This window comes from Penicillium hispanicum (genome assembly GCF_028827665.1).
Source record: "Penicillium hispanicum strain IBT 35686 chromosome Unknown utg000005l_segment0_segment0, whole genome shotgun sequence".
Taxonomy (NCBI): domain Eukaryota; kingdom Fungi; phylum Ascomycota; class Eurotiomycetes; order Eurotiales; family Aspergillaceae; genus Penicillium; species Penicillium hispanicum.
The window spans coordinates 1,423,672-1,439,005 of NW_026623197.1; the positions used below are offsets into that span (position 1 = coordinate 1,423,672).

Here is a 15,334-nt window from a genome sequence, read left to right on the forward strand (position 1 = left end):
ACCCTAGGCATCTGTACTATGCCTCGCATTTTCCTGCGTCGGTTGCTCCCTGCACAGTAACCTACAGAAGCCTCGGGAGCTGCATTACGGCTATAACCGAGGATCTACGGAGCTGTAGAGACAACAGAGCACTGATGCAGCACGCTGCTCCACCCGGTTCTTCTCGTAAGCCATGAGTCGAGCCGGTTGTAGAGAGCTGCCGCCGAACTTTTGATTTCTTTGGAACCTAGCCCACTGTGGCACTCATCTGGAGTGAACACCGAATCTTCTTCGAGAATACGAATAAAGAGTAAGAGGAATCGCACAATCACGATCAAAGTCTGCTTAAGCAGTCTTGCCGTTGATGCTGACGAGCTCGACGTTGCTGTAAACCCGGTCAGCTTGCACATTCTCACGCGGCCCAGGAGTATAATGGTGGAGCGGGATGCTCCAATCGAGGATGACACTTACAAGACCAGCGGAGAGTTCGCGGGAATCAGACCGGGGAATCCACTGTAGAGCCACACGTCAGTCACTGCCTCATTTCACCATCATATTTTCTTGTATGTTCCGTAGAATGGTCGAGAGGGTAGGAAGCGGAGAGAAGGCGACATAGAGCATGGATGTTCACGTACCGAGGACCGTAGCCGTAGTCCCTGATAGATAGAAATATCAGAATCAGTATTATGGGATACAACGGCATCCAGAAATGGCATTTCACTTACGGGCTAATGGTCAGGATGGCCTTCTCGCCCAGGCTCATTTGGGGAACACCCTCATCCCAGCCTGTGTAACGGGTCGCGTCAGCTATTCCGTATACCAGCTCGCAACTGGGATTGTTGTGTCCACGCAGAAGCAGTCACTCCGAGCAGAACCCAGATACGCACCCTTGATGAGACGGCCGACGCCGATGGGGGTGGCCAGAGGCTGGCCGCGGTCGAGGGAGCTGTCGAACCTGCCACATAGACCGCATTAGCATTGCAAAGACACCACGACAGTCGAGACACCAGAAATATCCTGAGCGGGAACTTACTTCTTGCCCATGAAGTGGTTGGCAGCCTGGCTGGCGTCGTACAGGCAGCCAGTGTAGTGGATGGCGACGTTGTCGCCCTTCTTGGGGAAGTCAACGCCGTTGCCGGCGGCCAGAGTCTGCTTCTCGACACCCATTGTGAAGTGCAGGAGGTAGTTTCAGGATGAAAACGGATTATCGGAGATGAACGAAGGATGAAGGATGAAGGTTGTCCAAAAAGCAAAAGCGCAAGTGAAAAGCGCGGGGCACCGCGGCTTATCCGCTTTGGCTTCAAGTGGGGGTCTCAAGGTTCGACGCTTCCAGCTCGACTCTCTACTCTCTACTGTGCTCCCCTTCGCCTGTCGATCCTTCGGTCTCGCCTCGTCTATTACTGTTCATTTTCTGGATGCTCCGGATGACGCCTCTCCGCTGGTGGGTTGCGTGCGAAGCTTCTTGTGAGTGGCGAGCTGGGACCTTGGAAGTTTCGCGCATTGGCGTCCCACTCGGATGAAAAGACTGGTCTATAGGGTGCATGCGATACCAGACACACATTCTAGGCTAGCTGAACGGATCAGATCGGAGTAACGTACAGCAGAAGGATCCAATCTGCGCCGATGGTCATCGTGGTGGCGTGCAGATGCTTTACAATGGGCGTGATGAATGGTTTCCCCGCCATTCCCCGAGCTGTGCGTTCTGGAGGACAAGGCTGGCTCACTCAACGATGTTCTCGAGGCCGCTCCGCAAAGTGGCGGAGATGCAGTGTTTTCGACTGTGAGAGGAGGATGGTAGATGGTCGAGTTTGATGCTCTTCGTCGCACTATTCTCAATCGTAGCACCAATGTAAGATATGCACCTAGATAGATGTAGAACAGGCTATCTAGGAACATAGCTTCTATACAATGGTCATTTCTCGTCAGATCATACGGCCTTCCAGAAGGCCAGCTGCCTCAAATCATCCGCGGAAATCGTGGCAATCTGCGTACGGGGGAAACGGGCGTCGGGAGCAGTCGACTGCGCCGTCGACTCCGCCAGTTGCAAATAGTGCACCGTCGAGATGCCTGCAGTGTCCAAGAACTCTAGCACGCGGTGGAAGTTCAGACTAACCTGATCCACGCCGTGGCTATCATCCGACAGACAGAAGCGGCCGCCACGCGCCATAAACTCCTAGCGAGAAATCAGCCATCATCTCCAAGGAAAGAAAAGGAGGAACACGCAGCAATGGAGTCTCACCTTGCAAATCTCCGCTTTGGGATACGGCTCGCTCATCCCCTTCCTCAACGCAGCCCCATTAATCTCCAACATCCCCCCGTAAGAGACGACAAATTCCAGATTCCGGAGAATCCGACTCCAAACCCCCGGCCACGTCGTAAAGCTGCGCTCCATATCGTCGCTCTTGAGCCGAATCAGATCGAAATGCCCCACCACCAGCGGCTTCAGCTGCCGGAGCATGTCCAGCTGTGCGTCAAAGTAGTCCTCGAAGAGCCGCTCGTCCGTGCCGCCGGCGATCTCGCGTGCGCGCTCGTACATCGGCCGGTCGTAGTCGATCGGCACGGTGTGCATGTGGTGGACGGAACCGACGAAGAACTCAAAGGCGAAGCGAGAGAGCGACCGGTCGATCAGGGCCTTGGACTCGGGCCGGATCCAGTCGCATTCGAAGCCGATGATGATGTCGATCTGCGAGGCGTATTTCTCGCGGAGGCGGAGCGCTTCGGTCCAGTATGCAGCTTCGTTGGATTCATGCCAGGCTTCGGTTTGGCCGGCTTCAGCCTGGTGTGTTGTTAGTATACGTGTTGTGATGTGATTCAATTGTCCAAAAGTGTAGGCCATGTAGAGAATCTCGACCTACTTCCTCGGGATAAAAGTCCTCTTTGTGGCGGGGCATGTGCTCTGTCAGGCAGAAGAGTTGCATCTTCTTGCTGATAGCAGTCTGGATGACTTCTTCCAGAGAGTCCTTTGCATGTCCAGGGCAGAACTGGCCCGAATGGCTGTGATGAGAGAAAGGCATTGCGGTGGGATGTCTGCGCGATGGTCAGTGATGCTGGCCAGGATTTGTGTAGGCATTCATGGCCCAATAATAACCGCAGTATGGGAAGACGAGTATGAAGCAGAATGTAGTTAACTTTGAACTTACGATCCTTCTCTACTTCTCTCTTTTGCTGGGCGACCTGGAGAAGTAGTCGAGGCAGAGACCAGGTCATGCAGAAGCACAGTTGATAGAGACCGATAAGGATTTCCGCCCCGCTGCGGCCGAAGCGGGATGGGATGCAACCCAGCTTTCAAGCCATACTCACAGCTGGTAGATATGAGTTTAATGGGAGAGAATTAATCTGGCTTTGGCAATCATTGGTGGGGTTTCATCAAATCCAGTTTCCATTACAGATTTATAGCGTTAGGACTGAGTTTGGTTGATTTGGATATATGCGCTTTTTCATGATATCTCCGCGATGCCATCTCTAGAATTCCCATGGCCTGTCGCGTCTTTATTTCAACTTGAGAATGGATCCCTCTTTTGTTCACGATCATCAGAGTATCCGAGGTCTCAATCGGTAATACTTCGTCGTGTCTTCAGCGTATCATATGCTATATGGGCCCCAAGGACCAAGATGCTCGTCTCCAATGGCATCCATGATGCCCTCGCCAAGAAAAAAGCAGCACCCAGAGATGCCTCCAGTGGGCCAAGCCGGTGCGCCCATCCAGGCCGGAGTATATTCGAAGGTGCAACTCCGCATTGGGCATATCCAACGAGTAAAAAGAAATCCCCGCGCAAGGGGAAATGGGCATCTCCCCGCCAGAAAAACGGCCATATGAAAGAATGCCCACTTCAGGCGCAATTTCACCCCGCCGCCAAAACAGTCGCAACCACATACTCCCCATCGTGTGAGATAGAAAGCCGCGCCACACGGCCAGGACTTCCGTCCTCCTCCCGCCCCATATATACAATCTCCGGTCGGCGACTGACGCCCTCTCCGTGAACATCTGCTCTTCCATCCTTCTGGATCTGGACCATGACGTCTTTCCAGCCAATCGAGGCCGCCCCGTCGGGCGCGGCTTTGCGCGCCGCTTCTTTCGCCGCGAACCTGCCTGCTAACCAGCGCGTCATGTCGGGCGTGATGGATTGCGCAGGCTGGGTGGGAGGGGAGACATGGGAGTGGGGTTGGAGTGTGTCTTTGAAGCGCGCGTGGAAGTCGCGCTGTTCTTGGGCGCAGAGGATGCGGTGGGTGAAGCGCGTGAGATTGGTGTTGCGGCGAGTGAGGAGGGCGGCGACCCGAGGGAGGTGGACGATGTCGGTGCCGATGTTGAGGGCTAGCGGAAAGGGACGTGGTTTCATTTGGCAAAATGGTCCGGGTCGTCGTGTGGGGAATAGGACTTGTGGCAAGGAGTGGTTGAAGGAGAAAAGCTGAGGGTTGAGGGTTGCCGACGGAGAAGACGGGAGCTGGACGCGGGAGAGCACCGGCACGCGAAGCATTCGCAGCCATGCATTGATAGCGCAGGTTTGGCTATGAACGCCTGCCCGAGTCCATTGCAGTTCTACATTGCTATGATTCCATCCAGTCTACATATGGATTTGGTTAGAAGCAGCTCTCCGACAGGGCGCGAAGCTATTTGCAGCTTCCCCGATCTCCAAAGCGTCGGCAGACAGAAACTGGACAGAAACTGGAGCCTCAAGATGCTCTTCTACACAAGCTCCTTGCGGTGGCCATCTCGAGCACCTTGATACCACCACTCCCTTGCCAACCTGCTTCCAAGTAAACTCTAGGCGAAAACAACACCAGGAACCAGCAGAAGGAGCATTTCTTCTATGCAGCGTACACGCCTCTTATGTACAGATCCAGAGAGCTCCATCTACCGACTACCGCAAGTCGGCCACATCCAGCTTCGCAAAAACCGAGCTGGACAACACGTCATCCAGGCCGATAGATCTCAATTGCGCGTTGGAATGGAAGCGACAGACGAACAGGATGGGACTACTCGACTAGGCGTCACGGGGTTTCATGCCAGGTCGATCCACCGATATAATCCATTTTGCGAGCGAAGGGAGTTTAGTGCTTAGCCTCGGACTTCTTGTCGCCGCCGTCAACCTCTTTCAGGAAATTCCTAGTAGGAAGTAGTTAGCACCATCTATTCATGAGGTCCAATTACACATGCTCGGTTCATCTGAATGGTGCATCGCATCGCTTTGTTTGGTTCTGGTTGGGAAGCAGAGCAACGTACTGGATGAAGTCTCCCTCTTCCTTGGACGAAGCGTTGATCGGGGGGCCGGCGGCGGTCTTGGGCTTGTCACCGCCACGGCTGGCAGCCCAGGATCCGGTGAAGAGAGCGCCGAGGGTGGCCATGGCGAGCTAAATCACATCAAAGGGACCCGGTCAGCTCATGTTGGTTCCACCGGTGGCCGGACCGGATGTAGAAAGGGATGGGGGCAGGCGCAGCGGGGGATCCCGAGGGCAGATGGTCAGGTCACTTACGACGTGGGAGCCGACCTTCTTGCCGGCAATCTGGTAGTAGACGACCATCTTGAGGGAGTGGGATGGGAGAGCAGCTGGAAGGACAATGCAGCGATGTGGAAGCGGAATCCTCAGGCTCGACAGAGTCGAAGTCGGCTCGGCGACCGCCTTTCCTGATTGGGTTAGCTCTGGAAACAGCATGACTCAGCAATTAATTGGCACGTGAGAATATCAGGTGATGTCCCGGAAAGGCCCGGTATCATGTGACTGCAAGAAAGACGTCATAAGTGGGAACTGCTGCATTAAGCCACTAGTTATACAAGTAACTATGCATTTAGAAGTATATTGGCAATATAGATACATAGAAACCCGTAAAAGAGCTTTGGCATGCTATGACCACGTGAACGGTTGGGCTGCAAAATATCTAGGTTGGTTCCAGCAACCAGGAACCTCTCCGCCGAACCCCGGCGGGAAGTACACTCTTCCATGGGCAGCACTCTATACCCCGGCTATGGCGGTGGCTCTTCGGCTGCAACTGACGGTTATTGCAGCCAGCGTCTATATAAGCCGGGTGATTGCCCTAGCGTGATCCCGTGCTGTTTCCTATCCTCTTGTCTTTTGCTATTTACTCTTGAGACCTCTTTTCCCTCCTTGCATGAGCATTTAGCATCCACCGAGTCCGATTATACCAGCATTACTGTTGTTCGTTCCCGGCGGCCTTTATTTTCACAGCGATAAACCGATACTACATCGCGTCCGATATTACAGCCTCTGAGATGTGGGGTTCACGCCAGCAGAAAGACCCCCAAGCGCCCCCGCCAGATATGGTGGATGAGGCCATCGCGCGCGAGAAGCTCCCGGCGCCGCTGCAGCAGCTCATCGACCGCGATGACGATTTCTACGATGACCTTTATTCTTCATAGTAGGTGCCAGCTCTGCCACCATTTCATTCATCATCTCTCGGTCTTGGATCTTTCACAATGTGATATGAACCTCGTGGTTGGATGCCCAACAATCGTGCCACAAGCCAGCAGCCCGAGGTAATCCGGGCAGTAAGCTCGCCAACTGAACCTCCGGGTTTATACGTTCTGATTGTCCACCAACTTCCCTTGATTCTGCGACAGCCCAAACTTCACACCCAAGTACAGTGGTTTTCTCGTGCGCATGAGACAAGGCCGGAGTTGTAGCAAGAGGAACGCCAACTGCACGCAGTGAAAGCATTGCGCTGCGCAACTCCGGCGGGAGCTCCACTTCCCAGTGCCGTTGCGGGCAGTCCATGACACAACTTCTCCAGCTACCATCACCATGGCGCCCCAAGACTCCAAGCACCAAGAATCAGACCAGAACACGCAGCTGACCATGACCTCTGCCCCCTCCGACAGCTCCGTCGACTCGACCGAGACCCCATACCGCTACGCCGCATACGCCAACCGCATCCGCACCATCCTCCTCTCCGCCCACCGCTACGTCGCCTACACCTCCGACATTGGCGAGTCATTCCGCCCAATCGCACACCCCTGGCTGGTGCGCTCTGCCTACGGTATCTCCTGGGCCTACCTGCTCGGCGACGTCGGCCACGAGGGGTACAAGGCGTACCTGCGCAATCGCCACGCGCTCGCCCCGCCCGGCGAGGCGTACAAGGATGCCAGCGAGCTCACCCAGGACCAGATCATCCGCGGCATGGCGACGGGCAACCTGGGCCGGCCGCTGAGCGAGTCGAAAGACTGGGAGGCCAGGGACTCGCTGACCCCGTGGCCGACCACGGAGATCTCGCTGGCGGAGGACTATCGCATGGTCATGGCGAAGCGGGCCGTTTTCCAGAGCATTGCGAGCATGGGCCTGCCGGCATTCACCATCCACAGCGTCGTGCGGTACTCGGGCCGCATGGTGCGGAATGCGAAGATGTCGCTTGTGCGCACCTGGGTGCCTATCGGGGTATGTATCGCGTTCTTCTTTATTTCTCCCTCCTTTCGTCGCAATGATCTTTCGTCGCGGTGGACGATTTCGATCCCTGGCTAACCGGTATCAAATTCCAGCTCGGCCTCTCGGTCGTCCCCTTCCTCCCGTACCTCTTCGACCACCCTGTCGAAGAAGCCGTGGACTGGTGCTTCGGCACCGCGCTACGCCTCTACGGCGGCGAAGACGCCGTCCGTCCCCTCCCTCACCACACCTTACCCCAGACCACCGCCAGTGACGAAGGTGCCATCACCTCGGCCGCCGCCCAACTCTCCTGGGAAGAGTACAAGAGCGACCGCTCAAAAGCCCGCGAGCTGCGCCGCGAACAAGCGGGCAGCACGCCATTCTCGCTTTCGAGTTGGTTTGGGGGGTCTGCGCGGGCGAGTGCGGACGAGAAGACGAAGAAGGAGTAAGCGCCGGGTGGTGTTGCTTGCTTCCATCTTCATGGCGTTGACCTTCTGAGCCGGGCCTTTCTTGCCGTTGTTTTCTGTGCTTGCATCCATTTCCACCCCGCTCTCCTTCCTGTACATATGGCATAACATTCTACTCAATCAAGCTTCCTTCGGCAATGGCTCTGTCCAGGTGCCCGGGTGATATCTCTGGCTTTCGATAAGACTAGTAGATGAGCCCCGTTGAGCGCTGGTGGTCGCTCACCGCGATCACACGAACTTGCCTACATGGGTTGGCTTAGATTGGGCACTAATGGAAGGTCTGGCATCTTTCATGTTTAAACAGAATCCAGGGCCATTGGCCTGCCGTAAAGCTACAAGTGAACTCGGCCATATGAGGTTCACTAGGCTAGTGAGCCATCCGGGGTAACGAAGTCTGGGTGGGCCGAGGCATATAGAAACAAGAAACTACCAAGGCTGACTATGATGCTGGGAGATGAGTCCAAGATCCATCGGTGTCAGCCATAGGCGCACAATCACCCACACATCGTGTTGCCTGTCCACTGCCTAGCTCTAGATGCAGCAAGGAGCGTCTCCTCACTTAGTGGCAGTCCAGCAACCGGAAGACTTACAGAACGACCAGGGCGACCAGGGATGTAAAGAAAAGAAACAAGAACTTCTACACCTCTTCATTCTCACTTTCCATCTACTTCAACCGCCTTCCAGAACACACACAACACATTTCTGTACATGTAAAAAAGAAACACAAAGGATAAACAAACAAGCCATGATGCGGCAGTTGGGATAAAGACAGATGATGGGGGAACAGCGGAAGAGAAAAAGGGGGTGGAAAGATAGCGTCGGCTCGTCAAGGATCCTGGCCACCCCGACCATTAGAAATGCGGTAAGAGTTGCAAAATGGGAAATCCGAGCTGAGTATGGCCAGTAAAAGGGTAAGATTTCCAGCGGCACAGGGGCAGGAATTAAGGATCAGTTCATCGCATTCAGTTGTCACAGTGCCATCCGAAAACCAAACATAAAAAGTATATAAGAATAAAAGTAGGGCAACAGAAGGGGGAATATTCCAAAATGAAAAAGGGAAAACACACGGACGCCGCGAGGACGTCGCGCAGTGTCACAAGAAATGAAATGAAATGAAATGGCCAATCAAAAATTTCACAGAGAGAAGATACGTGATATATGACATGGAAATCCTAGGATGGGAGGATGGACAATGAAAAACAGATTTTGTGCAGTCTCACGACTTTCCGGCCTCGACATTGATCAATCAAAGAGGAATGCGGCTCGGGGCGGAAACCGCACGGCGTTTGGACACAAGTGCTCCTTTTCCTTGCCGGGGCTGGAGCACAGTAGCGATCGCGTCTACTCCGGCCTGCTGTCGACTCTTTGCTCGAAACATCTAGTTCCAACCCAGGGAGTTCTCGGCCATGACGGGGGCACTGATCATCTGGGAACGGCCAGTACCCTGGCTGCCAGACATACGGCCACCGGCAGCAAAGATGGAGCCGCCGTGGGATCCCTGGCCCATGGAGCCACCAAGCGAGCTGGAGCGCTGGTGGAGCTGCTTCTTCTGACGGTAGCGGCGGGCAACCCAGAACATACCGGCACCATAGGCGGCAGCACCAGCAACCACACCGGCAGCAATTCCCGCGGAGCTGGCCTTGGCCTTGGAGCTAGAGGCAGAGCCGGCATTGGTGTTCGGGTTACCACCGTTGGAGTTGTTGCCATTGCCGTTAGAGCCGCTGCCGGAGCCAGTGGAGTCATTGCCGTCAGTCGGGTAGTTGCCGTTAAAGATCAGAGGGATGGACGAGTCAACCATGGACATGAGCGACTTGACAGCCTGGCTCTCGTCCTGCTGGTAAAGAGCAGAGTTGGGATTCGATTTAAGCTCCTGGAGCTTCTCAATGCCATCGCGAGGGAAGTAGAAGATTGCAAGAGTGGCATTGTAGCCAGTCTTCTGCCAGTTGTAGTACGGCTCCAGAGCCCACATCGTAGCCTTGGCACCCCAGGTGGGCACCGCGTACTTCAAAGCCTGTGGAACGAAATCGAAGATCTGGGATGAAGACAGGGGAGTGGTAGCCACGAAAGACCAAGGGAGGCTGCCATCAAAACCAAGCTGGAGGAGAGTGGAGTCTGCAGGAGCCTCGGACACGCCGTTGGATGGGGTGATCGAGCCAGGAAGCGACGTAGGCTCACTGGACTCCGAGGTCTGGCTACTGCTGCTGCTGCTGCTACTGCCGCCAGCGCCATCGCTGCTGCTGCTGCTCTCGGACGCACTGCTGGTGGGCACAATGAGAACGGTAGACGGCAACCAGTTGCTGGAGTCGGTAGTACTAGGCGGGGTAGGCGTCTCCGTCACAGCAGGCTCAATCGGGGTGCTAGTTGTGGTCTCTACCGGAACAGGAACTGCGACGGGGGTAGAAGTGGTGGGGACAACAGCCTTAGTAGTATCATGGGCGGCACCCACGGGGGTAGGAACAGGATTAACGCCAGATGAGCCGGTTCCGGAAGCCTCGATGCCAGACTGGGTGCCAGACGCGGGAACACTTCCAAACGAATTGGTCGCAGATGCGGCAGGGATGAGAGAGCCAGTACCGATCGGGCCAATCGACTTGTGGGGGTTTACACTACCGCCCGGAGTCTGCACTGGACCAAGACCACCAGTGGAAGTCGACTCGATGAGAGGTGTTGGGATCACACCAAAGCCACCAGTGGAGCTTGGACCAACGACGGGACTCACGGCACCACTCGCGAGAGAAGTGGCAGCATTCACGAGAGAGGTGGCGCCGTTGACAAGAGAGCTGGCGCCGTTCAAGAGAGAGCTGGCACCGTTAGCGACGCTCGAGGCAAGGTCACCTGTTGGGGTCGGTATCGCTGGAGTGAAGGTCGGGACGCTGACCGAGAGGGTCGGCACAGAGATGGTCGGCAAAGAGAGGGTCGGCACAGAGATGGTCGGCACAGAGATGGTCGGCACAGAGATGGTCGGCACAGAGATGGTCGGCACGGACAATGATTCGGAGTGAGTAGGCGTTGTGGTCGTGTCCGTGCCGCCTACACCAGCCAGCGGATCCCAGGCAGAGCCGGTTGAAGAGGCAGGAGCGGAAGTAGTGGTTGTGGAGCCGAATCCACCAATAGCCTTGGCTTCGCTGGTACCAAAAAGAGCAGTCGACAGCTTGGAAGGGACATTAGATAGGTTGTTGATCTCAGAAGTGAACTCGCTCCACAACTGACCGCTGCTGCCCTCAGATGGCGAAGCGGTGGTGGTCAATGTATTGTCCTTCTTGGTGATACTGCTTTCATCTGACCTCGTGCTGGTGCCGTTCAGCCAGCTAGGGAGGGACACTTCCAGGTTGGGAGTAGTGGTTTCCACAGACCTGGGCGTGAAGGTGCTGCTCGGTGTAGAAGCGGTGCTCTGTTCGACGAAGGGTGGAACGCTTCCACCGAACGGAGGTGTGAAAGTGCTGCTCGACGTGGTACCGGTGTTCTGCTGCACGATAGCAACAGATCCTCCCTGCGATGTGGTCGAGCTGCCTGGCTGTACAATAGGGACAGATCCTGCCTGCGATGTGGTCGAGCTCGTCGGCTGCACAATAGGGATAGGGTCTCCCTGTGACGTAGTCGAGCTCGTTGGCTGCACGATAGGAACAGAGCCTCCCTGTGACGTAGTTGAGCTGCCTGACTGCACAACAGGAACAGAGCCTCCCTGCGACCACGACTGCACGACAGGAACAGATCCTCCCTGCGATGTGGTCGAGCTGCCTGGCTGTACAATAGGGACAGATCCTGCCTGCGATGTGGTCGAGCTCGTCGGCTGCACAATAGGGATAGGGTCTCCCTGTGACGTAGTCGAGCTCGTTGGCTGCACGATAGGAACAGAGCCTCCCTGCGATGTGGTCGAGCTGCCTGGCTGTATAATAGGGACAGATCCTGCCTGCGATGTGGTCGAGCTCGTCGGCTGCACAATAGGAACAGATCCCCCCTGTGATGTGGTCGAGCTGCCTGGCTGTATAACAGGAACAGAGCCTCCCTGTGATGTGGTCGAGCTGGTCGACTGTACAATAGGGATAGGGTCTCCCTGTGACGTAGTCGAGCTCGTCGGCTGTACAACAGGAACAGAGCCTCCCTGTGATGTGGTCGAGCTGGTCGACTGTACAATAGGGACAGGGTCTCCCTGCGACCACGACTGCACGACAGGAACAGAGCCTCCCTGCGATGTGGTCGAGCTGCCTGGCTGTACAATAGGGACAGATCCTGCCTGCGATGTGGTCGAGCTCGTCGGCTGCACAATAGGAACAGAGTCTCCCTGTGACGTAGTTGAGCTCGTTGGCTGTACGATAGGAACAGATCCTCCTTGTGATGTGGTCGAGCTGCCTGACTGCACAACAGGAACAGAGCCTCCCTGCGACCACGACTGCACGACAGGAACAGATCCTCCCTGCGATATGGTCGAGCTGCCTGGCTGTACAATAGGGACAGATCCTCCCTGCGACGTGGTCGAGCTGGTCGGCTGCACAATAGGAACAGAGTCTCCCTGTGACGTAGTTGAGCTCGTTGGCTGTACGATAGGAACAGATCCTCCCTGCGATGTGGTCGAGCTGCCTGGCTGTACAATAGGGACAGATCCTCCCTGCGACGTGGTCGAGCTGGTCGGCTGCACAACAGGAACAGATCCTCCCTTTGATGTGGTCGAGCTACCCGGCTGCACAACAGGAACAGATCCTCCCTGCGATGTGGTCGAGCTGGTCGACTGCACGACAGGAACAGATCCTCCCTGCGACGTGGTCGAGCTGGTCGGCTGCACAACAGGAACAGATCCTCCCTGTGATGTGGTCGAGCTGCCCGGCTGCACAACAGGAACAGATCCTCCCTGCGATGTGGTCGAGCTGGTCGACTGCACGACAGGAACAGAGCCTCCCTGCGATGTGGTCGAGCTGCCTGGCTGTACAATAGGAACAGAGCCTCCCTGCGACGTGGTCGAGCTGGTCGGCTGCACAACAGGAGTAGAACCTCCCTCAGGCTTGGCGGAGGTGCTGCTCGACGTGGTCAAAGTGCCCTGATCCGGCTTGGCAGTCGTCGTGCTGCCAGTACCGCCAGGAGTGTTTACCGCCTCGAACTGCTTGTTGTTGATGGCTAGATTGACTTTCTTCACGCTCGCTGTTGTAGTCGTTCCAGTAGGCTCAACCAGCACTGGGGTTGTGGGTGAGATAAGCCTGTCTTTCTGCTCTTCAGAGGAAGTAGTTACAACAACATCCTGCCCAGTTGTCGAGGTTGAAATCGTAGCAGTATCAGTATCAGTATCAGTATCAGTGGTGGAATCGCCGGCAACGACAGCGGCAGAGGAGCGAATGTTGTACTGGGGGCCGTAGCTGTAAGCGCGATTTCGGATGTTTCGCTTGATGTCGCGAGGGAGGTACTGCGGGTGTTGCCGGGGTTGAGTCCCCTGAGCAGCAGCCACCAGCTGGAGCCCCCCGAGGGCGAAGACCGTAATGGCCGAGAGAGATCCGGGACGCATTGTTGCTCGACGGGTCTGACTTGAAACGACTTCACAAGTAGGCACGTCCGATGCTCCGGGGGGTATCACAGAACGAGAGCAAAAGGTTCTCGTCTGTCAACACCTCCTGAAACAGCAACCCAAACCCCTTCCTTCTTTTCCTTTTCGATATCAATCCAACTCCAAGACGTAGCTGGCGCAATGATACAATCGAGGGGAACGGTTGGGACACAGTCGCAACCGCCTCGGCGAATGCACCTTTCCTCTTTCTTGTTCTTTAATTATAGACAAAGAAACCCGGCGTCTCGATGGGCAACCGAATCCAGGTGAAACAGAACGGAATCGAGCGGACGATCAAGCCGGAATAAACGAATGGAAGGGAGAGTCGGCCACGAGACGGAATGACTCGGCGAAGCGGCAAAATAGCGAGTGTGGTAGCTGTAGAGCTGTAAGGAGCGAACGACTGCGTCTTGAGGCGCAAGATGTCGGGGCAACAGGCGAAATAATCAAAGAAACCGGGGGAGTAAAGCAAAGCGCGACCGTGGGATGCAAGGGGAGGGCGTGAATTGGCTGGACCCAGGTCAAAGGCGCGTCGTAAACGACGAGAAAGGAGTGAATAAGGTGAATGAAGGAGAGGATTAGGAGGGGGAAGAGTGTAGGGGGGCGAAAGGAGAGAAATGGGGGCAGTGGGACACGTGTGGAAACACAACAACGGTAATCTATACGCCCGTTTTACCGTAAATTGGCCGGGCTTCGAGCCCGGGGTGGGCTGTGCCCACGCACTCGTCCTCTCTACAACCATGATCGTCCTCGCTATACGTGATGTTCGTCGCAATAAGTAGGGTTTTCTTCCTGAGCTACTATATATGCCTTTGCCGATCGTGACTTCTGTTGATCTCAATCGGTTTTATTATGCTCGTGCCACTTAGCAGCCAAGTCCCCGAGGAATTGACACGATCCAATGCAAGGACCCGGGATGACACCTCCCGAAATTTCCTGAACTCTCTCCATCAGGATTCATACTATTTATCCCCTGAGGTCCGTTCAGCAAAAGCAACAGAGAGGCAAATCACCGACGGATGCATTCGGGGCATGTCTGCACGGTTTCCACCGTTGTGCCGGGCACCACTTAGGGGCAAGATAGGGATCGGCACTCGGAGAAGTTTGAGCTCTGTAAGTCTGGGATGTGCCATGCGGTATTCATCGTGACGCCGGAAGCCAAACCCAGGTTCCTGTCCATGTAGAGATGCATCAGTTTTATGATGATAGGGATAGATAGATACACCTATAGATGCGTATCGTCCAGCCACCTGGCCTCGTCCTGACAGATCACACATTCCTTCGTGGTCAATAATTGATTGACTCGCACTCAGGGTCTTCAGTCTGGGTCTCGAATTTCCAGCTTTGCGTGGCCTCGTCGATCATCCCGTTCTGCACCAGGCCGTCGCACAAGCACAAGCACAAGTACATGTAGCGAGCTAGTTATGTTGGCAGGGGCTGCAGTACTACGACTCACGGTGTCAAATGCCATTCGAGGCGCATCCCAATCAACCCCTGCGATCAGCAACACAGTGCTCGCCGGCGCTGCCTATATTCCATCTGTGTCGTGAGCATAGGCTCGCTGTGCGTGGGCAAACAGGCCAGCTGGACCCATGGTCCTTCCCGAGCAAAGGCGGTACGGCACCATACCACGCCGTACCACGCCATACCACGCGGAGACCGGCCAGCCATCTTGCCCGCTGGAGCGTTAGTGCAGCGTCGCTCGCGGTCGGGCAAGGGGCCAAGTCGAATCAGAAGCAGCGCTGCGGAGCAACTAGCCGCTTCCCAGTGCGCCTTGTCCTGCTTGTTTCTTTCTTTGCTCTGGGCTAGCGAGCGGCTTAGGCCTTCGGGGCGGCCCCTAATAGAATGGCGTCCAAGTAGTACGGTGTGAAGTAGATAGAACTGGTTGAAGAGAGGGGAGTAGAGCAGTGCGTAATAATTGGGACGGAGTAGATGAAGCACACCACATGAGAATAATCATCTTGGATGGCATGATTGGACCTCCTGA

General features: G+C 55.6%; 6 protein-coding genes across 6 annotated transcripts; 1 reads left to right on the top strand and 5 right to left on the bottom strand.

Moving 5' to 3' along the window:
* Positions 1 to 324: 324 nt before the first annotated feature.
* On the bottom strand, positions 325 to 1,146 carry N7459_006000 (FKBP-type peptidyl-prolyl cis-trans isomerase; the record flags this gene model as incomplete). The annotated part of the gene is made up of 6 exons (XM_056945184.1): positions 325 to 364; positions 451 to 492; positions 615 to 635; positions 705 to 765; positions 867 to 934; positions 1,013 to 1,146. 6 exons carry the CDS (start codon positions 1,144 to 1,146, stop codon positions 325 to 327), a joined length of 366 nt encoding a protein of 121 aa, XP_056799519.1.
* Positions 1,147 to 1,906: 760 nt separating this feature from the next.
* On the bottom strand, positions 1,907 to 2,993 carry N7459_006001 (histidinol-phosphatase; the record flags this gene model as incomplete). The annotated part of the gene is made up of 3 exons (XM_056945185.1): positions 1,907 to 2,152; positions 2,219 to 2,755; positions 2,835 to 2,993. 3 exons carry the CDS (start codon positions 2,991 to 2,993, stop codon positions 1,907 to 1,909), a joined length of 942 nt encoding a protein of 313 aa, XP_056799520.1.
* An 828-nt stretch (positions 2,994 to 3,821) lies between these two features.
* On the bottom strand, positions 3,822 to 4,316 carry N7459_006002 (uncharacterized protein; the record flags this gene model as incomplete). Its single annotated transcript, XM_056945186.1, has 1 exon — positions 3,822 to 4,316. The coding sequence occupies one exon, from the start codon at positions 4,314 to 4,316 to the stop codon at positions 3,822 to 3,824; it is 495 nt and encodes a 164-aa protein (XP_056799521.1).
* Positions 4,317 to 5,028: 712 nt separating this feature from the next.
* On the bottom strand, positions 5,029 to 5,499 carry N7459_006003 (ATP19 family protein; the record flags this gene model as incomplete). The annotated part of the gene is made up of 3 exons (XM_056945187.1): positions 5,029 to 5,083; positions 5,201 to 5,328; positions 5,452 to 5,499. The coding sequence occupies 3 exons, from the start codon at positions 5,497 to 5,499 to the stop codon at positions 5,029 to 5,031; spliced, it is 231 nt and encodes a 76-aa protein (XP_056799522.1).
* A 707-nt stretch (positions 5,500 to 6,206) lies between these two features.
* Positions 6,207 to 7,799, top strand: N7459_006004 (uncharacterized protein; the record flags this gene model as incomplete). The annotated part of the gene is made up of 3 exons (XM_056945188.1): positions 6,207 to 6,352; positions 6,813 to 7,365; positions 7,467 to 7,799. The coding sequence occupies 3 exons, from the start codon at positions 6,207 to 6,209 to the stop codon at positions 7,797 to 7,799; spliced, it is 1,032 nt and encodes a 343-aa protein (XP_056799523.1).
* Positions 7,800 to 9,195: 1,396 nt separating this feature from the next.
* Positions 9,196 to 13,308, bottom strand: N7459_006005 (putative mucin family signaling protein Msb2; the record flags this gene model as incomplete). The annotated part of the gene is made up of 1 exon (XM_056945189.1): positions 9,196 to 13,308. One exon carries the CDS (start codon positions 13,306 to 13,308, stop codon positions 9,196 to 9,198), a length of 4,113 nt encoding a protein of 1,370 aa, XP_056799524.1.
* Positions 13,309 to 15,334: the final 2,026 nt, after the last annotated feature.